The sequence below is a fragment of the Phaethon lepturus genome, unplaced genomic scaffold, assembly GCF_000687285.1.
Source record: "Phaethon lepturus isolate BGI_N335 unplaced genomic scaffold, ASM68728v1 scaffold21655, whole genome shotgun sequence".
NCBI classification, from domain to species: domain Eukaryota; kingdom Metazoa; phylum Chordata; class Aves; order Phaethontiformes; family Phaethontidae; genus Phaethon; species Phaethon lepturus.
Window position 1 is genome coordinate 15,895 of NW_010538685.1, and position 25,706 is coordinate 41,600.

The 25,706-nt window shown below is 33.0% G+C and overlaps 1 protein-coding gene across 1 annotated transcript in view; it reads left to right on the forward strand.

Annotated features, from left to right (window-relative positions):
• LOC104620629 (serine/threonine-protein kinase ULK4-like) overlaps window positions 1–25,706 on the forward strand; it is a gene marked incomplete at its 3' end in the record, with an annotated part of 45,523 nt that overhangs the window by 4,360 nt on the left and 15,457 nt on the right. The window contains exons 3-16 of the mRNA XM_010286910.1: window positions 334–473; window positions 1,833–1,989; window positions 4,690–4,791; window positions 5,592–5,675; window positions 6,541–6,616; window positions 7,257–7,352; window positions 9,151–9,275; window positions 9,409–9,478; window positions 11,983–12,082; window positions 12,550–12,654; window positions 14,661–14,721; window positions 16,389–16,570; window positions 18,017–18,063; window positions 18,884–18,962. Of these exons, the coding sequence (XP_010285212.1) occupies window positions 334–473; window positions 1,833–1,989; window positions 4,690–4,791; window positions 5,592–5,675; window positions 6,541–6,616; window positions 7,257–7,352; window positions 9,151–9,275; window positions 9,409–9,478; window positions 11,983–12,082; window positions 12,550–12,654; window positions 14,661–14,721; window positions 16,389–16,570; window positions 18,017–18,063; window positions 18,884–18,962 (1,424 nt within the window). The remainder of the gene's footprint in view (window positions 1–333; window positions 474–1,832; window positions 1,990–4,689; window positions 4,792–5,591; window positions 5,676–6,540; window positions 6,617–7,256; window positions 7,353–9,150; window positions 9,276–9,408; window positions 9,479–11,982; window positions 12,083–12,549; window positions 12,655–14,660; window positions 14,722–16,388; window positions 16,571–18,016; window positions 18,064–18,883; window positions 18,963–25,706) is intronic.

Sequence of the window (25,706 nt, forward strand, 5' to 3'; positions counted from 1 at the left end):
ATAAATCCATTGGGTACTATTACATTGTGAAATGACATGGTTTCTGGGTTTCTTTTTTCCATTCTGTTTCCTTTATAAAATAAATCAATATTAAAGAAACTTTGAAGTAATGTACCCAATTTAATCATAGTCAAAATTAAGATTTTTGTCCTACTATTGGAAAGAGATTATTTTTTCAGTACCTATTAGATTTTGTAACTATTACGTAATCTGAATAAATATTTTTAATAGCTGTTGATAAGGATTTTTGCCTGACATCTTTTGAAGAAGCTTGTATAATGTCCTTGGGAATTATTATTATGCAGTTGCTGACTATGTGTAAACATATTTCAGGTGGTTCTCTAGAATCTGTTATTGCTCAAGATGGTCATCTACCTGAAGATGTAGTGAGAGAATTTGGTGTTGATTTGATTACTGGTTTATACCATATTCATAAGCTTGGAATTATCTTTTGTGAACTGACGCCTGGAAAGGTGAGGAGGGGACACTGCATGTTACTTTGTATGCCATCAACATTTAATTCATTATTTCTGCTCTACTGTTTGTAAGAGGCTTTCCTCAGGTTAGAGGCCAGTTGAGCTTTATATTATATGTGAAGACAATGAGAGACAAGTCTGTAGCTTGAATATTTTATGATCTAATTGATTTCTTTCCCTGTTGTATGTTTGATACAATGTGATAGATTCTTTTTTATTTGGTGTACTGGTTTGAATTAATGAAGGATTTTGGTTCTCTGTCCTTGGACGTACAACTTCGTTGTTATACCGATTCTATCATGCTGCTGAATATTTTGAAATCACAGAAAATCCTAACGAGGGAGTAAAGTTAACTAAACTTTTTTTGTTAATGACCTTCTCTGTTGTTTCCAAATGCCATTTAAATTATCATCTTACTCTTGCATAAAAATACAAATCTTTTTGTAGTTTCTGATTTTGTGTGTGTGTGGAATTTATGTATAGTTTTTTCAAAGTCCCTGTTTGTTTTTAATTTATGTAGTAACCAGAATATCAGTATAACCAGAAACTCTTGCTTAGCAGTAATTGTTTTTGAACTTGATCTGTAAGTGATCAAGTTGCACTTTTCTGAATTTTTTGTAAAATCTTGCACAATTATACTCAGTCTCTGTCATTTGTGGGTCCAAAAGCACTAAAAAAATATATGAATAAAGCATAATGGAGATGTGTCTGTATTCTTCCAAAGAATGTTGCTGTAAAGTTCTCCTTTGAACACAAAATATAGAGTGCTAAATTAAGACTGCTTTTTTTTTTTTTTTTTTTGCTTCCCTGCTCCCGTATCTGACTGAACGGGCTATTTCTCCAAACAACATCATTTGGGATTATGAAGCTTTTAATTATAAGAATAAACAGTGACTGCATAGAGAAAACTCTCATCATCATGGGACAAAATCTTTGGCATTTTCTGCTAAATAAAATTAGAAAGATTCACTTCCCTTCCCCCCCCAATGAAACAATGTTTCTGTTTACTACACTTTCATTTTCCTATATCATTCTACTCTACTTTTACTTTGTTTTCTATAGTAACATTGTTATTAATTGTGATTTAATAATGATTAAACAGAAGTACACTTGAAACCTCTTGAGAGTTCTATTGTAGGATTCTGTAATTTTTTGTTTATAAGAAAAAAGACAGTGTTGGTGTTAACTTAGCCAAAAACACTGAAAAGTTTTTCCTTTATAGTGATCATCTCTGTGTACTTAAATGGTTTGAGATTGTGATTTAAAAAAAAAAATTTATACTTTGTGTTGGAAATTTCAGCAGTCATAATTTTTAGTATATGATACTTGTATGTTGCGTTATGTTTATTCTTCTAGATTCTGCTGGAAGGGCCTGGCACTTTGAAATTCAGTAATTTTTGCTTGGCTAAAGTGGATGGTGAGAACTTGGAAGAATTTTTTGCTTTAGTTGGATCTGAAGAAGGAGATGTCAGTGAAAGCACTCAGCAAAGATACCTGAAAAATAGATTTCGAGGTAGGATGTTTTTACTAGCCAAAATTAACTTATACCAAAGGGACAGAATGAAAGTTGGAAAAAGCCTTTGTTTGAACTAATTTGGAGAGAAGACCTTGAAATAAAATAGTTGTGGATTGCTCTGTTGGGGCTGACTAAATTCCTAGAGAAACTGAATAATTAATTCTGTTGTGTTATCATTTGTAAAGATTAATGCGTTTGCCTGTGTCTTTGCAATGGCAAGCTTGATCTGTACATTTTCTGTAAGCAGATATAACATATCCTGCATATGGAGAATTTTTAAAGTAAGCTCAAAATCAAAATCTAGCTCTTGAGGAAGGTTGTTCAGAGAGTTTCTAAGTTACGGAGGGAACAACACCTGCAAGTGAGTAGAAAGCAAAGAAACTGTATTTACAAGTATGTGGTAATAATTCTAAGATTCACAAAGCCAGTTTAACTAAGAGCTGGAAAAAATACACTTCTGTCTGTTATAAAATGTATGACATGTTAACAATTCCTGACCTTTCCTGCTTTTTGTAAATAGACTTCAGCGTATTTTTGGATTAAAGCTCATGTGTAGGTGATTATAGACTGTGTATATTTGTGTAACAAACTTTCAACATAAACTGTAGGTGGCTTATTTTAAATATCTTTTTGCAGCTTTACATCAAATCCCTAAAGTATAGTTTAATGTACAAAGTGTCTATTCTGAGCATGTTTTCATTATTTTATAGACTGTTCTTGAATTTTCTTCTTTGTAGAAAAAAAGTAAAGCAAGATTTCAAGAATTTAAAAAAACAAAAATAAACAAGACAACCAAAAACCCCCAAATTGAGTATACAAATAAGATTTGAAATGTTTCAAGGCAGCTAATTAATTAGGAACATTAATTCTTGGTTTGGATTTGCTGAGGAGGCTTACTTATTAATTGCTATTTGAGGAAAACTATGGTTGGAAGAAAAACCCTGTGACATACTTTTTGTTCTTGATGCATTTCACGTAACGTCAACTAAGAACAAGTAGTAGAATTAGAAGAATGAGAAGATTACTAAAACTTTGCAAATTCAGAGTTCAAATTGGAACTGGCTTCCCTAGTCAATGAAATTGTATTTCTGGTACTTAGTTGATATAGGACAGTGTATTTAAAAAAAAATAAAATTAAAGGAAGTAGCAAAAAGAATCACATATTTACAACTTTTTGTGCTCCAGTTACAAAGTAGGAATTGGAGAATGAAGAAATAACTGATGTTGGAAGTATGATAAAGAAAAGAAGTGATTTTAAAATTAATCCTGTTTTGTCTCAAAACATTTGGCTATGGAATTATTTGAGCATTTTAAAAGTCTATGCTGCAGATGCTCTCTGTGAGGTCTAGGACTAAATTCCATTTATTTAATGTTAAAAGTATACACAAAATTCAGTAAGTGCTGCACAGAACTGCTGCTTCTTTCATAGGAGACTCTGCACTGCTGTACTTTCATTGTCCTTTTTGATGCAAATGGTCCAAGTGATTACTAGTTTGAGATAAAATTGTTTCAGTACCTTTTACTCAAGAATGATCATTTAACATATGAGCAAGTTACTGTGCTTTTATTTCAACAGGCAGACCTGTGCAACGCAGTAGACTGCAAATACTATGTTATTTTTTCATCGAATAAGAAAAATTCAGAAACTTGGTTTTAATCTTCCAAATCTTTTATTAGTCATCATCTCAGAGCATCTCAGAGACCTCTATTTGTCATAGCAGTTACTGTTATTTGGGATCAATGGAATTCCTGGCAATATTTTATGAGAAGAAAGAGAGCTTTCTTAATACTTTGCTGTCTCCTTCTGAAAGTCCACACTGGAAATACAAAGACCAAGAACAGATCTTTATTCAGGAAGAAATACAAATCTAATCTCCTTCCTGTTGCCTTTCAGAATAGCTGTTTTGATGTGTATGGTTAATGACCTTTTGTCACTTAAAAAAATAAAACACAAGAACAAATGAATCCAAAAATAAACTTTTTAAAGGACTATGGAATTGACACTTTTGCTGAGTTTGTGTAATTTTTTTAGAGATTTTTGAGAACTGACTTAGTGTTTAGATAGGAACTACTGTAGAAATAGCAACTGTATATTTCTTTTTCTGTATCAAGGCATAAGAGGTTCGTGAATAAGCTGCTCTGATTTGATATGTGATATTTTCTTAGTGTGTTAGCATGAAAATAGCTGTAACTAGTTTAGATCAGTGATCAAGCTGGCTAGCTACCTTGTTTTTGTAGCAGAGTTTTCTAATTCCATGAAGGTTTATGTCTTGGGATAGCCTTTTAAAAGCAAGCAAACAGAAAAACACCAACACAAACCAAACCTGATGTAACATAATTACTTCTGTTACTCACGTGAGAATTATTTGCATTCACCATTCTGCTCAGTTTGCTCTGGAAGCTGTCAAGGCATATCAAAACTTTCTTTGCATTAATCACTGTGGTGGAAAAGTGTAGCACAAGCCAGCTTGGTTAACAGAAGTGAAATAAACAATAAAATGGCATATATAACCCTACATACTTCAGTAAAAGTGTAAGAGAGAAGTTCCTTTGAAACTACTTACATTTGTTGTCTCTGTTCTTATACTAAGTGAATATAATCTCTAACACTGAATTGTGGAGACAAAGGTTGAAATGTTGGACAGGATAAATGCTGAGTGACTAATCCAAGCGTATTACACATACTGTATTTTGTAGGCTCTCCATTATACACAGCACCAGAAGCAATAAAGGGAGAGGACTTCTCCAAAGCCAGTGATCTGTGGTCCTTGGGATGTTTACTTCATGAAATGTTCTCAGGTTGTAAGTTCTAATATCTGTGGTAATGGAAACATAGGTCGTGGTCCTTAGGGTGAATTCTTGTTAACTTTCTAGGGAAGTTAAGACCTAGAAAAACTTAAGACAGGTTTTAAAGATTTCTTGAAGAACATACTAACTGTACTTTATTAAATAATCAAGTGAAGTAGTACTGTTGTCATTTTGACTGTGATCTAAATATTATGATACTAACCAACACGTATTGTTTAAACACTATGATTTAAAATTATAGCAGTCCTCGAATTCTGGCAGTGTAATGTTTTTCATCTCCTCAGTATTAAACTCTTCTCTTTGAAAGAGAAAAACTGTTTCACTAGTATAAAACTAGAGTCATTGGGTTTCCTGCAGATAAAGTACCTGTTAGCGTTGGCTGCAGCTGGAAGGAAAATTTTACCGCAAAAGAGAATTACAGAGCAACCTTCTGATGTCTTAAACAATATGCTGATCTGTTGGATCAACATAGTTACATAGATACTGAGATTTCTGCCTAGACCTTTTCCTGTTGTTTCATTGCCGATTCATACAGGGCTATCATGGTGACCTCCATCAAGCCATCTTTGGTGCCTCTGCTGTCCATGGTCTCTTTTGCTGTTTATCATAGAAGAATTTAATCCTAGATTTTGTATTTAAATTGAGAGAGAACTTGATAAATAAAATTCAGGCTGAGGGTGTTTATTTCTTTGGACGTTTCCTTAAGAAACTGAGCTCATTGTATATCATTGCACCGGACAGCCATTTTGAAGTTTGCCTAATCTATGAAATACACTTCTGTTTGTTTGTAGGAAGACCACCATTCTTCTCAGACAGCTTATCTGAATTAATTGAAAAGATTTTATATGAAGATCCATTGCCACCTAGACCAGAGGGTAATATTCTGTTATTGTTTATCAATCAAATCAGAGTAATACTTAGAAAGTTCAAGTTTTTTGTTTTGCCCTATTTCTTCTGAGGCTGATTGCAGGAATCAGCTGTCGGAAGTGAATGTTATCGTTACCTTCCTCTGATAAGAACTTTTCCCCTGTTAATAATGAATGCTTATTTCCCTTTTGACAGCGAGGCATATCAGTTAGTGTTAAGAATTAAAAGCAAATCTACCTTCTGGGATGGAATTTTTAATCTCAGTCATTCTGGGCATCAATAGTATTCATGGAGACTGTTAAATATTAGTGACTTTCTTCAGTTCTTAGTAATGTAGTGAAAATGGTGACCTGTAGAACTAAAACTCTTGTTATTTGTTTCAATTCTAAAAGGGATTTTGCTGTCAAAGTGAGTAAAGTGCATTTCATAGTTCTGAACTCTCAGAAGTCAAGTCTTTCTCAGTTAAGAATTTAGGAAACCTCCTTTGTGTAATGGTCCTCTTAAAGTTATCATGGTTGGAGGAAATTTAATTCCAATATAAGCAGCTTTAAATTCCACTTTATTTCTTGCTAATAGCTATATGATAATTGGAGGGTGCTGTTTTTAACATAAAACCAATTTTAATTAGATTGGTTACCAATCATTGTGGTGTGTTTGGTTCGGGGGGGGTTTTTTGTCTTTTTTTTTTTTTTGAGGATCCTTTGAAATGCAGAGTGTATATTTAAGATGCTTCATACGTTCAGATTTTTTTCAGGTGGAATTGCTATTAAAGAAAGCTTTTTAGCTTGATCTATAGATAACTATTTGATCTACATTGTGTGACGGTTGTTTTTGCTGCCCAATACTTATCTTCTAAAATGCTTTTGTTTACAGGTTCTGCTTTTCACAAACCTTCTGCTGAGTTCATTAATTTGCTTGATGGCTTGCTTCAAAAGGATCCTCAGAAAAGGTAAATTGTCTAATTCATGACAGTTGTTTACATTGTCTTTTTTCATCTCTGGAGAAAATAGTTGCTATGGTAGTGTATGTAAAGTGTTTTGTAGATGACAAAGAATGCAAAAATAATTTCATCACTCAAAAAAGAGTAAATTGTGCTTTTTGTTATATGAAAATATACAGAATTGATGTTTTGATTAAATATATCTTTGTATTTTTGTAGCTGGTGCTAAATAGGTAACTTTGTAACAGAAATTATGGGAAGTTTTAAAATTGGATGGGTTTGTTTTTCCATAACAGTGGGCACATCTATTTTATGAAGCTTTGATTTACAGCTGAAATAGTTATATTGTTAAATAACATAAGATTATAATTTATAGCATAGTTCAGATAATTTACATGTTGGGACTGGCTATGCAGTTTCCTTCATTTTTAGTCTCATACCTCTGTCTTGCATGAATTATCTGTTCTGATTTGAGGTGAAAGGTTTGTCCTGTAAGAAAACTTACTTGTTGACCAAATAAAAGCAAACAACAGGATTAATTGCTCTATAGCATCACTAGGTTCAAAACCTAGTCTGGTTTTCTAGTACTAGTCTCTGTGGAGCTGTACTTTGCCACTGCTTTTTTGGTTTGTTTGTTGCTTTTCAAAAGGCTGAATTGGACAGACCTATTGCAGCATCCATTCTGGAAAGGATCCCTTAGCCATTGTGGTGGTGATTCTGTAGACAGCCAAGGCACAAGCTCAAGGTACTGAATGTTCAAGGAGACTTCATTTATAGTAAATCTAAGGAAAAAAAAAAATACAGTTTTCTGTAAATTGTCTTCTTTTTGACCTTTGCTTGGGATTTTCATGTTGTTATCTAATTGATGAATGGAGTTTTACACTATTCAGTGGACAGTTTGGGGTGCTTGAGAATTGTATTATCCTATTAGTTTATTACACTATCTGTTCGATTTCAACAGACATCTTCCTGGCTATAGAATGTGTTAAAATTTACTTCTGAACTAACTGTTCTCATTTTTATTTATTTGTTTATATATCAATGATGCACATTAATTTGACTTACAATTTTTTTGAAAGCTTTTTGTAGAATCTTATAAATATGGGTCAATTTTATCTTTAGTGATTTTTGTTTGTTTTTATGCCTTAGGCTTAAAGCATCACAAAGCCTACCAGTACAGTATCTTAGATGTGTGGTTCAGCCTTATATCCTTGCAAATGCAGCTGACCCATATTCTTTGTTTATGACACAAAGGATTAATCTAATGTTTTTTTCCTAAATTTGTAATACTCTGCACTGCTATATATGCAGAAAAACACAAATCTTTTTTTGAAAATAGGTTCTATGTATTAAACAGGTAGGCTTCTTCAAAACTCCTGTTACCTTGCTGGGTTTTGTTTTTAATTTTGAATTAGGATATTAAGTGCTGATTTTTATGTTCTTTTGTGCTAAATATTTGAAAGATTATTTAGGTTCCAATCTAGGGAACTAAGGTGAAAATAGTTTTCTTTTCAAATGCTGAATGTGTTCTATTTTAAAACTCTCTTGTGTTGTTTAATACCTATTTCTGACACAAGTGCTGCAGTATTTTTGTTATTAACATTTATTCTAGTTTGAGATACAGGTCTTTGTCTTTTAATTTTATTACTGCTTTCACCTCCAAGGCAGATAAGAAATCCAGATTTAATGTTTCTGCCACAAAGTAAGAATTTATTCAAGGTTTTATCAAGACTTATGTCAGCCTCCACCACAGTGCTCATCTTTGAGGAATTTTCAGAGAATCAGGAGAATCTTAATCTCCTACAAAATATTGGGTTATTTGACCTTACTTTTGAGGGTTTTCTAATGTCTCTGAAATACCTGCTGAAGTATGCACCAATTGACAAATATGACAAACGTAGGACATTGGCATTGGCTTGACATGCAAAAGAAGCCCAGTCAATACATTTTCTTTTCCAACTGTGAGGCCCATGTACCTATTTTTTTCACAATGTGGGTTTGATTAATACTTGATGTCCTGGAGAGCCTTCTGGAAGGTTGTAAGACCCAGTTCCGTTTGAATAATAGAGGGGTATATTAAAAAAACCCAAACAACCAAAATCAATACACTTGCAATTAAATGTGACATGTAATACATTACACAAAAAAAAAATGTTAGTTTTTATTGTTCTTAATCTAGGCTACAGACTTCATTATTTAGGGGTAGGTTTGTTGTGACTTTTTCCTGTGAAGATTGCATGGTCTCTAAAGCCTTGAATATTTCTTTATAGCTCTGGTATAATGGGGTAATAATTTAATTTTTACAATTTCTTTCATGCATGTTCTACTGAGGGAGCTAAAGAATTTTTAATATTCTCCAAGTAATTTGCTGTAAACGTATTTTTCATCATTGCCATTACTAATATAAAAAGTATGCGTAACACATAATAGTATGCTGTTCTAGAGAATGACAGATACATTTTATGCTAATAATTGCAACGAATTATGGATATGACCCCTCTTAAAAAAAATAATCTGTGTAATTAATATCTATTATTAAACAGCAGTGAAGACACAGTCTCATCAGTGTTTTGGAGTGCCAAAGAGCCAGTGGATACTCATAAAAATCTAGATAACCTGTCATCCTCAAGAGTAGATAATAAGCTACCAAGAAATTCTTTCAAAAGAGGTAATATAGTTCATAACATTATTTTGAACTGGTTTGTGTCCTATGAATTTTGTCAGTTTTACCAACATGCTTATTCCCTATGCTTTATTTGTTTTTAACTTCTGAATGCAAGTTCACGTTCTCTTTTCAGTAGAAACTCAGACTGAATTGCGCCCCAGAAGTTCAGTTGATGGTGAATCAAATGAATCCATGTTTCTTCTCAGGTATGACAACCTAAAGAACAATTAGAAAATGCTTGAAACCCTGGATGGTTTTTGTGTTAGTTTTTTTTTGAATCTGTCTGAAGAGGCAGGTTGTTTTTTTTTTTTCCCCCCATCTCTTCAGACGTTTTATTACTCTATTTGTAAAATTTTGTTAGTGTGTCTCCTTTTGAATTTTCTATCACTAGTTTAATTAATATTAAGACCCCTTTGAAGAGCTGTGAAAGCAGTGTCTATAGATACAGCAATGCTTTTATGGCTTTATTACACTGGTTTTTGGAAATAGACTTTTGATTTCTTAGCTGTCTGTCTGAACAGAAGAATTTTATTTAGAATTTCCTTTTCTACTTACTTTATATCTAGAGAGACTATGCTTTGAATATGCTTACTTTAAATACATGAGAATAAGCATTCAGCTTAAAATCCACTAACAAATTCTGCCCGCAGCTTTTCCTCACAAGCTATTGGTAATAATCTACAAAGTACTACGTAGGTATAAAATAAACAAGTGATTGGCTTAACAGTGATTTGTTTTAGTTGAGACCTGATTATAAAACTTCGTGCTAGCTTTCAAACCAAGAAGACTATCTAGTAAAATAGATACTATTCTTATTGTCGTTCAAGCAGAAATATTCCAGTTTGAAATGAAATACTCTTTTAAGCTTCTTGCATAACCTCAAATAGGGCTGTTGTACATAATAGTGTGTCTACTTTTCCATTTATTTCAGTTGATTTTAATAAAGTATTACTTCTCATCTCACTTATAACTTCTATTATCACAGCTAAACCCATACTATTATTAATTTAAAATAGCATTTGCTATCTGCTTTAGCAATCTGCTGAAAAGAAAGGCTACAATGGCATCACAAACACTTAGTATAACAACAGGTAATCCAAATTATGTCAGGAACAAGTGTAGAAAAAAAGTATATGTTTTTAACAACATACTTTATTTAAGTATGTTTGTCTTAATATGAAATTTGAAATGTAATAAAATTTTTTAAAAAATTATGTTCTGAAATTCTCTTTGTCTCAACAATTTAACTTCTTAAATCAAGATGTGTTACCTACTGAAGTTTTAAAACATTGAAGTGGAAGTAAGCTGCTGACTTGGCACCAGAATTTACTTAGTTGCTGGAGTGATTAATAAGCTTTTAACAGCATTAGCTGCTTCTACATGTGCAAAGGGAATAGATCTTATTAATTTCAACTAGTTCAGTTCAATGATCACTTGTCTTGTTTTAAACTGAGAAACCAGCTGAAAACTGGAAAAGTAGGAAAGATTTTCTGTATTTCAAACACATACAAAAGCAAATTAGCTTTTGAAAAAAATTTATTTAACAAATCTATATGTTTTGAAGCATGTGGGAACTTGTTCAGCCTCCTTGCAAGAAATCATACTTTTTTTGGTTTAGGAAATAAGACTGCTTAAGCTTCCAAGCAGATCCTGATATATTTTTTTACCGTAAGAATTAGGACATTTTTATGTAGTTTTATGTAGTTTTATCTAGCTACTAGATAATATTTTGGCATTCCTTCATTGTGCCCTTAAATTTAAGTGCCTATTGAAAATATATAAAAGATTTATCTATATCTATTTATACCTTTTCATCAAAATAAGGATAAGCATGAGAACAACTATGTTAGTCATATGATCACTGATTTTCATGAGTATCTTTAATTTTGTTTGGTGTTTGTATTTTTAATCTAGTTCCTTCTTCTAATAACTAAAATTCTAATAACTAAAATTCTAATAACTAAAATGATTTGATACTGAAAGTGTATATTACTTTCTGCTAATCAAGAAAATACATTCATCTGAAATTGTTGATTAAATTCAATTTCTGGCCTGACAATTTTTAATAATTCTGAAGTTGATTTTAAACGCTTTGATGTATACTACAAAAGTAAGTTCACTAGCAACTTTATGAAAAATACAGACTTGCAGTGTTCTGGTCTTTCCTGTCTTTATTTTCCAGTTTTTCTTTTTAAAAATTCCCTCTGCTAATAAGAAAATGAACTCAGTTCACATTCATACATGAGAATTAGGCCGTTTTTAATTCTTATTACCTAGCCAAGAGTTGTCAGTCAGAAGAGAATAACATAAAACAAATGGCAATTTTTTGTCAAGTTAATTCTCTTTGTATGTTGTTTGTTATTAGGAGTTAAGATAATCATGTTCTAATATCCATTTTGGAGAGCAACTATAGGTGAGAAAATAATCAAATTACATTCATTTAACAACAATAAATAAAAAAAAAAAAAAAAAAGAAAACACACAGTCCTTTCTACTGACAAACAAATCCTAATCTTGTCAGGACATATTTAAAGACAGGAAGTTCAGGTTTAGTTGATGGATCAGGCATAGCATTATTTATGTTTGTCAGCTTTGAATGTTTACTGTATGGCATTAAAGTTTCAAAAGAGCAACAAGAAAGTAGTTTGCAGTGAAACTTAATCTGTAGTGTTGTGGGTTTTTTTTTGTTTTTTTCTTTCTTGTGTTTAAGTTCTCGTCCCACACCTAGAACAAGCACTGCAGTAGAAGTAAGTGATGCTACTACTGCCCCAATCCAAAATTCTCCACAAAGAGACTCATGTTTGAAAAAGGTGAGTAGAAAGATAATATTAAGGGATGGTAGTATCTTTATAGTTAGAATTTTATCCTGGAGTCTGTGACAAAGTCAACTTTCTTCTCCATTCTTCCATAATTGTAACAGGAAAGCAGTTCCTACAGTGTGCAAGTTATTTGGAAAAAATAATTTGCAGAATTTCAGATGTAACAGTTAAGAAAGATGCTTAGTCTCCTTTTTTTTCTAGTATATAAAAGGGATACTGCTATCTTCTTTCTTCTCAGTCCACTTTTTGGACCTGGTGCTTTTTCTTCCAACATGTTTCTTTATCATAATTTTTAGTTGGCCCTATCTGCTACTACATAAATCAAAAGTAATTTAGAATATGTTGCTTACATGGCCAAACTGTGTGGTATAATGTTGAAATGAAATATTTTGGCCATAAATGTAAACTTCGTTTTTTGTGCAAAACAGTTTTTAAAAAAATCTTTGTTCTTGTTCTAGGCTAAAAGTATGTGCTCAAGTCAGCAGGATATGGAGTCAACATTGAAAGAGCTCATTTACACTGAATCTGATCTTATCATAACGCCAATCATTGACAATCCAAAGGTATAGCAAAATAAAATATAAGATGCAGGAACTTATGGGTGAGGCTATTTTTGCAGTTAAATCTTTAATTGGGGTGAAACTCCTTTCCTGTATTTTATAATCCTCATTTTAAAGCAGTTCCACCCAGTGATCTGGCAAGCTCTCATGTAATTTTTTGGCAGTCTTTTACAATCCTTTTGTGTTGCTAATTTGGAGAACTGAGTTATTTTGGGATTGAATACTAATATTAATTATGTCTTACAAGAAATAGAAGCTACTAAATGCTGTGTTCAGTGCTTTTGTAGATTTGTTTTCTGATAACTTGGTTTGATATCTATTACTTAAAACGTATTGGTATGCTTGAAACAAGGCCATCTATGAAGCCTTCCAGGTTAGGAGTTAGACCTTTATAGAATAACTTTTGTTGCTCTTTAAAATTCAGATGTGATAATGTTTCTAACCAATATGAACTTATTTTCTCTGGAAAAGATGACCTAAAGTTACAAGAAATGTTCATCCAATTTCTGTCATAAGGATTCTAATGTGATAACAGTTTGTGATCATGTCTGACACTAGCTTGACAGCAAACTGAAGACCAAAAAAAATCAGCTCTGCATTGCAATGACAGTGTAATGTGCATGTATGGGCACATGTGTAGAACCAGTAGAAGGAATGATAGGCAAGAACCTCTTTAGTCTTCCTTTATTTTCTGTGGAAAAAAAAAAAAAAATGAAGTCACTTTAGCAACTTTACTTAGTAAGTGGTGGATGCAGGGAATGCAACATTTTTCATTGGAAGTGAACTCATTGCTAATGAGTATTGCTTTAGTATAACAATTTTTTTTGTTTGTTTTAATGGAATGCCTATCACTCTCAAAAATTAAAAAATATCTTACCTAGATAAAGTAACTACCCAACAATACTGTTTTAATGTGTTTGGGCTGGGGGACATTGTTGCCAGTGGAGAATTTCAAAGGTGATGATGCATTTGAATGTCACTTCTGTAAATTCTCATCTCTGTCTGAGGACTCTGACACAAAGCCTTAGCCCTTCACTGCTTCTCTTCTTACTACAAGAGATGGGGTTAGGAGTAAGTGTACATACTAATGTGCGCATGGAGGCTAATCTCCTTACCACGCAATGCCAGACTCAGAATTAATGCAAAATAGCCCACTAAATTCCAGGGATATGTAATCAGTCACTGTATACTTAGCGATCTTCAGACTAAAGGATGATACAGACACCTGGTAGAGCTGAAGAGCTTGCAATTTAATCTCCTGGAAAGGGATTTACTAGATGCTGGCAGAATTTTAAAAGCTGAAATATCAGCTTATATTGTAAAATTTCCCTGTGTTCTGCAGATCTGTGGAATTGAAAACCTTTTTTAGAAATTGGCTCTCTAGTTACACCTAGGATTCATCTGTCAAAGGCTAAATTCCAGAACATAGTTATATCTTATGCTTTAGTTACTGAAAATCACACTCAAATGCTCAGTCACTGAGCAGTCATCCAATCTCATGATGTACCAGAAAATCATGTGTTGTGGAGAAAAAACCACCACACTTTACTAATGATTAGTTGGTGATGACTTCTTATATTCTAGAATGATCTAGCATATATATATATGTATGTACTGTATGGCAATGAATTGCTGAAGCATTTAATGAGCTCTTAGCTGCATAGTTCCTTTCTGTAGCTTTTGAAACCCAAATGCAAGTATTTTTCTGCATACAAGCAAGATAAAAATGTAAACTGAAAAAATCCTATCATTTTGTGTTCTTGTTTTAAAAAAATCACTTAAATGGAAATAATAACAATTTAATTATATTAAAAACATAGAATTAAATCTCAAATATCTGCTTGGAAGAAATACACACCAGAAAACAATGGAAAATACATCAGTAATGAGCAGTGGTTTGTACACCCATTCTGTACAATTTTTGCATCTTTGTGTTCTCATATTCAACTACTTAGAGTTTTCCAGAAATGTGTTAAAACTAGTTGTAATGTTTTTGTTTATTTTTCCAGATAATGAAGCAAGTACCAGTTAGATTTGACTTGAAAACTTTACATATACCGACATACTCAGGTATGGATCTGTTGAAGTTGTTAGAACTTAAGTTCTACATATGATGGTGTAACTCGCTATCGCAAGACCAATAGCCTCCCTTTGTATATGATGAGGTGTCACAGTTGGAGAACTCATAACTTGTCTGAAACTGAAGTTGCATATGTAATGTTTTTAGCTAGACCAGTTTTGAGTAGGCTTTTCAAGTGCTAACAGTTATATGCCCTTCCTTTCTCTTCTGCCACCTTCAGTTACAAGACCGTGCTTAAAAGCTTTTAAAGTGGGACAGTCAACACTGTTTTAGTGGGGGGAAAACCAGCATATTTTTACCCTGTGTTATTTTTTGTAAACAACCAAGGTATTTTAACTGAAAAATTCAATCAAATAGATTAAAATTTGACAAAGGTAGAGAAGCAAATGAAAACAAGATCTTAAAATGTGCAATGTTGATCAGCCGTAATACTAAGCAGCTTTGCCAGTTCCACCTTTAATCATGAAATGTTATGGGAATAATGTCCCAAAAGATAGTGTGGAGTTGTTTGGGGTTTGTTTTTTTTGTTGTTGTTAATTTTTAACATCTAGAAAGGCTGCTCATTGTCATGAGTGTAATGTTTCTTCCCCTGGAGAATTTCTTCCAGTCTATTTAAGGAAGTATTACACTTTATTGTGCTTGAAGAGGAGTGTCAGACAGATCTGTAGTCCTTCTAGAATTCACATAGCACATCTTCCTAGACATGACAGTTCCTTTTTTTCTTTCTATAAAGCATGTATTTTGGCGAGTTAGTTTGTTGGTGAAATTTTATAGCTGGAAAGGAACAAAACGTCCCCCAGTCTCCCAATCAAGATTGTAGTAACAGAATGTTAGCCAATTTAAAAATATTTTCTAGGCAAAAATTATCAGATTCAAGTGCCTAAGGGTGTGGTGTTTTATTTCATATTGCATTTAAGTAGCTAAATTATCCCACTGATGTCTGATATGCTTAACTATTAACTGGAGCATGTCAGGATGACAGATAAGTTATTAATAAATAACTAACCAAAACTGAGGGAATGTATGTCTGCATTCATTCAGAGTGAAGTTATCCATTGAGACTGATAAGGAAGTCTTTGAAAAATCTCTATTCATGTACAGTGGTTGGTGAATTGAACTACAGGATTTATGTTAATCGTCGTAGTGACTTCTTTGTGTTCCTCCTGAAGTAATCTATGTTCTGATATTACTAAGGCTTAACTAGGTAGATACCTACCTATATGAGTAACTACATATACTTTCAGTTTATTGATTCTGAGGAGATTTCGCTTACTTTCATTAATTTTTGCCTCATTTATTTTAATGAAACTGCACGTTCTTATTAAGAATTAGTAATGATTAAGGACAACATTTACTACTTTTCCTAAGTATAATGCTAATGAATATTTACTTAAATGAAGTCCAAGGACTTAACAGGGTTGCACTTTCAAAAATGTTTTGAGGCTTTTATTGCTACATTTTCATGCTTTGTTTCGCTGCTTCTTTTTTGGTTTCTATAATCTTCAGACATGAATTATAACTTGATTGTTTAATATTTTAGGTACTAAAATTACTAGAGTCAAACTTTGGAACTTACTTATTCATGTTGCTGTTACTTTCTAGTGTGCTAAAGCAACATCAAAGATCCATTTAACTACTTTTTTGTTCCTTTGGTTAGCTGAGAAGTTATCATCTATGAAAGACATGGACTGGAACGACTTCTTGCAGCGAGTATGTTCACTGCTTGATTCCACTGAGAAGAATACAGGAGCAGCACGTTCTAAACTGAACTTGCTCTACTACCTGTGTACTGTGGCTGTCCACAAGGAAATTGCAAGCAGGTTAATTAGCTCTCAGCTGGTAAGTAATAAAGCTTTGACAGAATCAACATGGTTTATGTACTTGCCATTGTAGCAAAAATCAGCTGCTTTTAGTTGTTTCAAGAAATCATTGGTGTACTGACAAAAATAATGTGGCAAATTAAGTACAAAATAAAGAAAAAAAGAATTACTAAATTCCATGTCAGGTTTTTTTTAAGAGCTGAGGGAAACTAATTCTTTCTCATAGATTTCAGATACATTTACATACAGTTTTGTTGTGTTAGTAAAAACATTGGAGTAAAAACTAACCTTGATGGAGGGTGTGAAATAACATACGATGAAATGTTAGTCTTTGTAAATCATTAACTGACAGAGAATACTGAAAAAAGTTCATGTTTGAATTGTTAAATCAATTTTATTCGGCCATATGTCTGTAAAGTATAGCAAGAAAAAAATTTCTAAAGAACATACAGTAAAACTTCCATTAAGCGCTGCTTTGAAGAGTGAGCATGCTCTCTAAAGAGTCTCTTTTAGTGTATACCTAAATGGCGGTTTCATCTTTCAAGAACCATTTTCTACCAGATAAACAATTTTACTAGTATCCTCTGTAGTGGTTTAACGTATTTCTCAGAGTATTGTATGTGCAGAAGAGAAGTAGACTTACTTTTCTGCTATGTAAAAACATGACAGAGGCTATCCTCAGATGTGCGCTTTTCAGTTTCTTTAATAAAAAAGAAACTACCTTGTTCTACACTTATACTAATGCACCTAAGTCATATTCTGACACATGTCATCATTGGGTATAGAGATATTAAGGGCAAAATTGCACTGCCAGAAAAATTAAATTGAGAACATAAAGGTTGGAAGCAGCGGGTATGTGTTACGCCATAGAATTCTTGTGAAAGCAGGAAACAGAATTGCTGGAAGGTGTACTCCATTATCATTGGAGAATTTTTTGGGGCATTAATCCAATAACTAAATTTCCATTTAACAGAACATTTTAAAAATTAGTTAGTAATTATGCAGTTTGGTTCTTAGGTGGCTGATTATGTGTGTTATCAGTCCATTCATTATTCTAGTATTTGCCAATTATTTTCATCCATTCCCACAAATTAATCTAATTTATTAAATACTTATTGGTTAATACTATATGATGATCTCTGTGTTTGTACATGAAAGTATCAGGGTTTTGTTCCTGTGCATTCATAACCAAAAAATGTGTCTTTTTTTAATGCACTCATATACGCTTAGCAGTTCAGTTTACAGGCAAGGATATAGAAAAAGTTCTATTTCTACTATCAACCTTTTATTTTTTTTTTAAATCAATATTTAGACAATACCTGCAGTGTCTATGATAATACTTTTCACAAATGTTATCCAAATACATTTTTATAAAATCACTGATATTTTTGTTTGTTTGTTTATTATTGGGACATACCACATCACTGAAATTCACTAATGTTTCTCTGTTTTCTTTAAACTGCAGTTTCCTGTGTTGATACAGCAGCTGCGTGTAGCCGCCAACTGGGATATGTAAGTAACATTAACTTCAATTTGGTCAGATACGGAATTATCATTGAGTTTTATTAAATATATTCTTTAACAGGGTATTTGAGGAGTGTTTTAGCCTGTCAGACTGCTGTAGTACCTGACAGGCAGTATGATAGTATGTACAACATTGACTTTTTCAGCACTGAATTAATAGATTGCTATTCTACAGGACCTAGATAAAATTTTAGAGATTTTCTATAATTTTAGAAGTTACATAATTTGGTGTATCAAATAGTGTTACTTAAAAACACTGAATAAACCTACCCATACCATAATAGTAGTAAAATAACTATAATAGTAGCTTTTTTAAAAAATGCATGTCAGAAATGTTTCAATGAGAGAGTGCCCCCTGCTGTTTATTTCATAAATGTTGATGTTTTTCTTCTCATTTTTTCTTTAATGAAACATTTAAAACTGATTTGCTGATACAGATTTAATTTCTGTTTTTTCAGCTATACTGAAAAGTTTGAAATGATCTGCAGGGGCTTTCTGTGTTATAAGAAAACTGATCATGAGCATTACTGATTACAAAGTCTATAACAAACTAAAGAATCTTAATTTTTCAGTGCTAAAGGAAAGAAATGTCTTTATGCATGGATTTATTGCTAAATTGAGCTGAAAAACTGAAATGATTTGATGATACAAAGAAAATAGAAATAAGAAGAAAATCTGAGCAGTAAATAGCACTTCAAGCATTTTCTGCCCTTAGCAATCTGTATAAAATATAAATACCACATAACTGGTTTTGTGATGTTTTTGAAATAGTTTTTCTGCACTTACAAAAAATGTATTTGATATGCAGACGTGCCAAAGTTGCTCGAGTGATTGGTTTACTGGCATTACATACTTCTGAACTTGGAGAAAATGTACCTGTTTCTGAGGTAACTTTCCAAATTTTTTTTTTGAGAGGGGGAGTTCTGTTAGTGCTTTTACTATAAACTTCTGAGTTTATTCTATGTAGTTGTGGTTCTGACGGTTACTAATCTGTGGCAGAACTACTTGCCAATGGTAAAACTCTAGCCTTTTTCTCTCCTTTTCAGAAAATTAAGTAGTCACTGTCATAATTCTTGTGCGCGTGTGTGTATCAAGAAGGAAGTGTTGACATATTTGGTTATCCTGAAATGTAATTAATATAATTAGTATAAAAAATAGTACAATTGATTCATAGAAATACTTTTTTTCGAGAAAGTAATTGAGATGGGACTAATTTGAGATTGCTCACAGTTCTTGAATATATGTAATGAAAGGCAAGTAATTTTCTTTGGAGAAGAAAAATATTTTTAATCCTTTTTTCATTTTGCATGCTCAATAGTTGACTTAAATAAAAGACTGATTACACAAAGTGATCTTACTGTCCTTTTCTGCATGATAGATGCACACAAATTGCATAAACTTGACAGAATCTGCTATTTGATACCTGTTTAAAGTGTGAATGTGGCTTTATTTCTATTTAATGAAGTCAAGATTTGACTGTAATGGGTGTTTGTGAGAAACAGCTGCTAAACACATGTAGCAAATATGCTTCCATACTGTGCAGATCTGGCATGTAGGAACATACTGTTATTGGTTAATAGCTGGCTTTTTTGGCAATGCAGCTAAGAGTATTTTTGTTGTTCTAGGTCCCTCTGGTTTCTTCTTAATGAATATTAAGAATTATTATGACTATATTGCAATGTTGCTTAGCATTTCAATTCTGTAGTGAAAGCTGAACTCAAAACACTACTGTTATTACCTAGGGTTTTTTGTTTGTTTTATAAAGATACAAAGTGGGGAAAGACCCCTTATGGTTACGGCCACTGCAAGTTTGGTCAAAGTCTTTCAATATTGACAGCTGCACCTCAGTTGAATACCAGGTCACAATTTAAGTGCGCTCTTGTATGTGGCAGACTTTTCTGATATTTAAATTTTTTTAAGTTCCTGTGAAAATACTAAAAAATAATTTTGAGATGTCTATATAACTTCTGGCTTTAGGTGCTTGTTTAGGTGTTCAGCACTAATATATTCAGCGATAGTTTCCCTACCTTCCCAGTTTCCATCATAGAAAACACATATCCTAGTCTGCTTTGTGTATGTAAAAACAATAGATTGAAGTAGTTTTACATTAAGCTGTAATATTATTTTGTTCAAAATGTTTCCAGTTCTTTGTTTCTTTCATATGAACAGAAAAATTGTTCACAAATGGAATTTAGCATTTTTAGAAATATGCAGATACTTCAAAAAACAAGTTAAGTCTGAGACCAGTGACATTTAAACTGAAGGACTAGAAAGGAAAATTAATTTTCATTATCACTTTCTGGCCCCATTCTTATATGAATTAAAACTAATTTTTAGATGCATTCATTGGGAAAAGAAGGATTTATTTTTAAGTTAACAAATGTGAGTTATAATACTGTTCAAAAGGCATCTACTGTGCTTGCTGTAATGACATTCATTCTAAGTTTTTTCTCGCAAAGTAGTATCTCTGAATTAAAAAACAAAAAATTATAACCTTTACGCAAAATTAGAATGAGGAAAAAAATGAATCCTAATATTTTCATATATTCCAATTTATTTTTGCATGTGTAATCTAAAATTGGGTAACTGTAAGCAGTACACAAAACCTGATAGTTTATTTATAGGAAAAGAAGGAAGGACTAGTTTAGGAATTTCTGATCTATGGAGTTGTGTTCACCTCTGCTCTCCCCAGAGGAACTAGATGAACCTGTGAGTTTGTTGAACATTCTTGCAGACTGTAAGCTATTGTATGTTGTGTGACGCTTTAAAAAAAACCACAAACAAAACCTTTAAACTGACATTATATACTGTATTAAATTATAATGCTGTAATTTATCCTCTTATATGAGACAACTCATGCTCCGGCTGAAGTTTCTTGGTGGCTGCTGTGATTTAGGAAATGTCAAAACCAAGCTGTAGCTAGTCAGAACAACGTAATCTAAAATGACTCTCTGTGATCCAGGTCTTATAGACGAAAGATATGAGTGCTGTATCTGTTGGCAGTTGTTTCTCTATTTTGTTTCCTCTTCCATTCCTAGTAACTTCTAATACTGCTTGCTCTTTTGACCCCTGTTATACCTGATCACTCTGTAGAACTATCTCCTATAGCCCCGAAATTTTGTTCCCAAGTGTGAAAAATCAGTTCAGAGCTTATGAAGATGCAATGCTGGAATTATTTTTGCCCCCAATGTGTACCATGCTATGTGCACCAAGTTTTCTTTCCGATTTTTGTCATTCAATCACAGCCCCTTTGCAGTTTGTTACCTCATTATGCACTCATCCAGTTGTGATTTCTTTAGTTCTTTTGAAGTACCACAGGACCTAATAGAGATTTCGTGCAGGACACCACTGCTGGCCCTTACAAGTTAAAATCTGGCTCTTCATTTCTACCCTCTACTGTCTTCTACCCAGTTATACATTTATTAATCATTATTAAATGATTTGTTAAGGAGTAGTAACATCAAGTCCTGAAGAAGCAGAAAAACTTTAGGAAGGAAAAGAAATGTTAGCCTCATTTTACAGACTAAGGTGAACTTTCACATACTGTATGCCAAAAGCCTTTAATTTGTTGGTTTTTTTAATGTTTTTCCCATTTTTTATTCTCTATTTTTTAAAGTTCTCTATTCAAGTAATGGGTGAACAGCAATTTGTTTTGAATGTAACCACTAGGGGTCACTAAAACGCAAAATTAAAATGCAAGTAAACTACTATTTCACAGACTAGATGAACATGTTGCTGTGGAACTGCGTACTATATTTATTCTGCTGATGTATGCTAATATATAGGCCATAATAGAAAAAAAATTCATAATAAATGAATACCTGTGACTTCACTTTCAGTTGATCTATTTCCAGTTAAGTATGTTTTAGAGGAATACTGCATTGATTAGAGAAAAATAACAGTGATCTTAGAATACAATAGGGAACCTTATCTCTTGTATAATTGAAGATGAAGACCTTCTATGTGCAATTTCTTCTATCTGGCTGTTGCAATAAAAGTTTTTAATACATCATGGTTTTTTCTGACTTACTAATGTATTTCTTTTCCATGGAATTGCCCTTCACAAATCTGAAACATCATTTCCTCTTATTTTTTCCTAGTTATCTTAGGAAAACACCTAAACTTTAAAGTTTTATCTTTGTATTTAGATTTTGAAACTGGTTATTAAGGAACTGAATTCTATAAAAAAAAGACTCTTTCCTTCCAGAATTCTTGGAAAGAACAATGTGCTTATTCTTCATCTTACAGAAAGAAAAATTCTTCCCAAGTTAGGGAGGCTTGCTTCCATGTATGTCTAATTTGGCTTATTTATTAAAAGGAGCTCTTACTCTTTCCTATCAGTGAATAGATCGGGCCTCCTGCCGTCTATGACACAGCCACTTTGATGTGAAATTTCAAACTCAGTCTTTTATTTTAGTAAGAGATGATAGAGCAATTTCACAGAATGCCTCTATGCTGGGGAGCAGTGTCTTCCTCTGGTAGGTGACCAGCCTCTTCCACCTGTTGAGAAACTCTTTACCTGTCCTTTTGGAGGCAAAAATCTAGTCCATTTCCTTACCTCTTTTAAATTTGCTAATTGAGAATGTCAATCTCATACTATGACCTAGTCAGCTGTGCCTCTTTTTCTTTTACAGACTAGGGTCCGCTGCTCTACTGAGTGTTTAATGGTCTCATAGAACTTGCTACAACCTTCACACTGCAAGTTTCTTTGCAAAGCCTTTGGCTTATGGAATTCTGTGGCCAAATTAGTAACCTAAATATACCATGGAGAATGACAGCATGTTAGAATATCTCCGTAATGTTGAGTTTAGAACGCGATTCCTTTGTCAAAGCAGTGGAAGAGCCTAATTTTGGTTTTCATCCAAATTGAAACTCCATATAATTTCAGCCTTTTTATTTTTGATTTTTTGAAGTACAGTTCGGTGGTTGTTTTCTACAGTTGCAAAGCAGCTGCATTGTTACAGGTGCAGTTTTATGACCTGTAACCTCCTATGTAGACTCTAGCTAGACTGATTGTATCTACTTTGGTCTAAGTCTACAGTTTGTTGTCATTCAAATAAATACAGAATACCAATTTTAAGTAGTGTTCCTAGCTTATCTCTCTAACTCCCGTTTCTAGATCTATCCACGTCTGCCCATATTGTAAAGAGATTCAAATAAAAATGGTTTCATTTGGCCATTTATTCCCAACCTATTTATTTTTAATGTTGCTTTATTATAAAATAACTTTTAAAGTCTGCTTACAGATTACTACAATTTTAATGTATCCTTGTTTATTTCCTCCAAGGGCACTTTCATTGTCTTGCCCCAATATCTGTTACGTGAAAAGAAAAAAATCCAAACAAACCAAAAAACACTCAAATTAAAAAAAAAAAATCTGTACGCAGGAGACAGAAGCTGTAGCAGAGTGTGTGTATGAGTACTTACAAATGTGCGCACAAGCAGATGTCTACTGTTTTATGAAATGATTAAAGCCTTAAAATTATCTTTCTGGCATATTCAAGATTGTCACTTAATATTTTGGTAACAGTGAGAGGAGATTAAGTTTTTTGAGTGGCTTTTAGTTAAAATTTCAACCTCTGTAATAAATTTCTTCAATTTATTTTCAACAACCTGGTCCACTGAATATAGCTTACGTACTTGCCTGGGGCATGTGGCGGGAAGACAAACAAATAAAAGATAACATTTCTCAGGTAAATTAGCCTCTGCTGGCAGAAACTCATGGTGTGTTTGCGAAAAGTTCTTCTGAGTTAATAAACAGAAATTGTAAATATAATTAAATTAACAACTGTCAAGCATGGCAATTCTGGATTGTTGGAGAAAATATTAAGACCTTTCATCATAATTGTAGGAAGATTCTTTTTTTTTCCCCTTTTCAAAAAATTAATTTTATCTATCCCATTAATTGGGCTTGCCCTATGTTTGAAATCCAAACCAAGTCGGTAGTAGGAAAGGAAATTCTCAGCTAGGGAACTGAAAACTTAGGTTGCCAATTGCAGGATTAAATCACTTTTTACAGTTTTCTTAGATTAATTGCCCGACCAAGGCGAAAACTGTACCCTTTTAAAAGACATTTAATTGACATTGTTTTCCTAGTCCATTAAATTTACTCTATTTTCTTTGCGAGATTAAATAGTACATTTTTCCAGTGAAATGACATCAGTGGTGCTGCCAGTATATCTCTTTGCAATAGTCTTCAATTTAATTAGTTCTTATGATAGTGAAAATACTGTGGGGTTTTTTTCTACAAGTCTGTGATTTTTGGGGAGAATGAAGAGCTATGCCCCTAGGATCCTTTTCTTCAGTCGCTAACTAACTATATCTCTGGAAAGTAAGAAACTATCTGGCAGACTTTTGTCTGTGTTTTCAATATTTCAGTCAGGATTCTAAGCATAATTTATATTCCTCTTAAATTGGTGTTATGAAACACCAAGTCAGTGTTCTCTTCAGCTACTTCCATCATAAATACCATAGTGACTTGGACTGTTGTAAGCTTCAGAGAGAAGTTTGTTAAGGGACGATTTTAAGGGTAACATACGTTGGGGGAAAAGATAGACCCTAAATTCACATCCATGTAAAGACTTCAGGAAATCAGTGGGCATCCAGATACTGTATCAGAGTCAGGAGGGAAAACACTTCCCATCAAATATTTTGATACTTAATTCCCCCCTACTTCTGGGAGCTTTTTGGCAAAGACAGAGAGAAGTGAACACATGTGTGGACAGACAGTAGGTGGCTAGATGCAGTGCTTGCTTGAGTTTTAAGAAACTGGTGTGAATTTCTGATCTGCCAATCTTTCTGTATCCTTTATGTGTGTCGGAAAGTCACACACTATTATGGAATGGAGAGAAGTATTTTACTGTATGTACTTACAGCTTTAGAGCAAGAGCATGTATGTTGGGCTTCTCATGTTATATGTGAGTGTTCTAAACACTAAGCTTTGAGGTATTTGGATGTTGTATTTCTTTGTTTTGACAAGATTGGGGTTTTTTGTGTGTGGCAGGAATAGGTATCTCAAAAAAGTCCAAACTGATGAATTGTCACTACTGGGTGTGATCTTAAGATGAATAATCAATAGGAAATTGACCTTGCTGATGATTATGTGAAGCATACCACGCATCTGACAGCTACCTTTATTATGTATGTACGGCGCAGTGGGAAGCTTAGGTTTTTTGACTTTTTTTTTTTATGTGGGCTTTTGCTGAACTAATTTTGGTTTGTCCCTCCTCCAGTATCCCTTTCCTGAGGCTTCAGAATATACTTGTGTCCTGTTCTGTGTATACATGGAATAATTGTGCCTTTATTGGTTGTATTTTGGAATCTAAACTGAAAATGTTCTGTGATTTCTTAGTCTTTGGCTTTATTCATACATGCAGAGAGCAAGGTGAATTGAATATACATTTTAATTTTTTTTCCTTAAACTAAAGACAAAAAAATCAAGACAAGTAAAATCTTGTGTGCGGGAAATTTAAGGCACCTTGCTATTATCTTCACAAAGACATAAGGGTGGTTATCCTGCAGCATTAAAAATGGAAAGATTCAGCCTGTCAGTGGTACTAAATAGATATGATGTTAACAAGTACACTGTCAGCCACTTTACCAGTTACCTTTGGTAATATATCCTTAGCTTT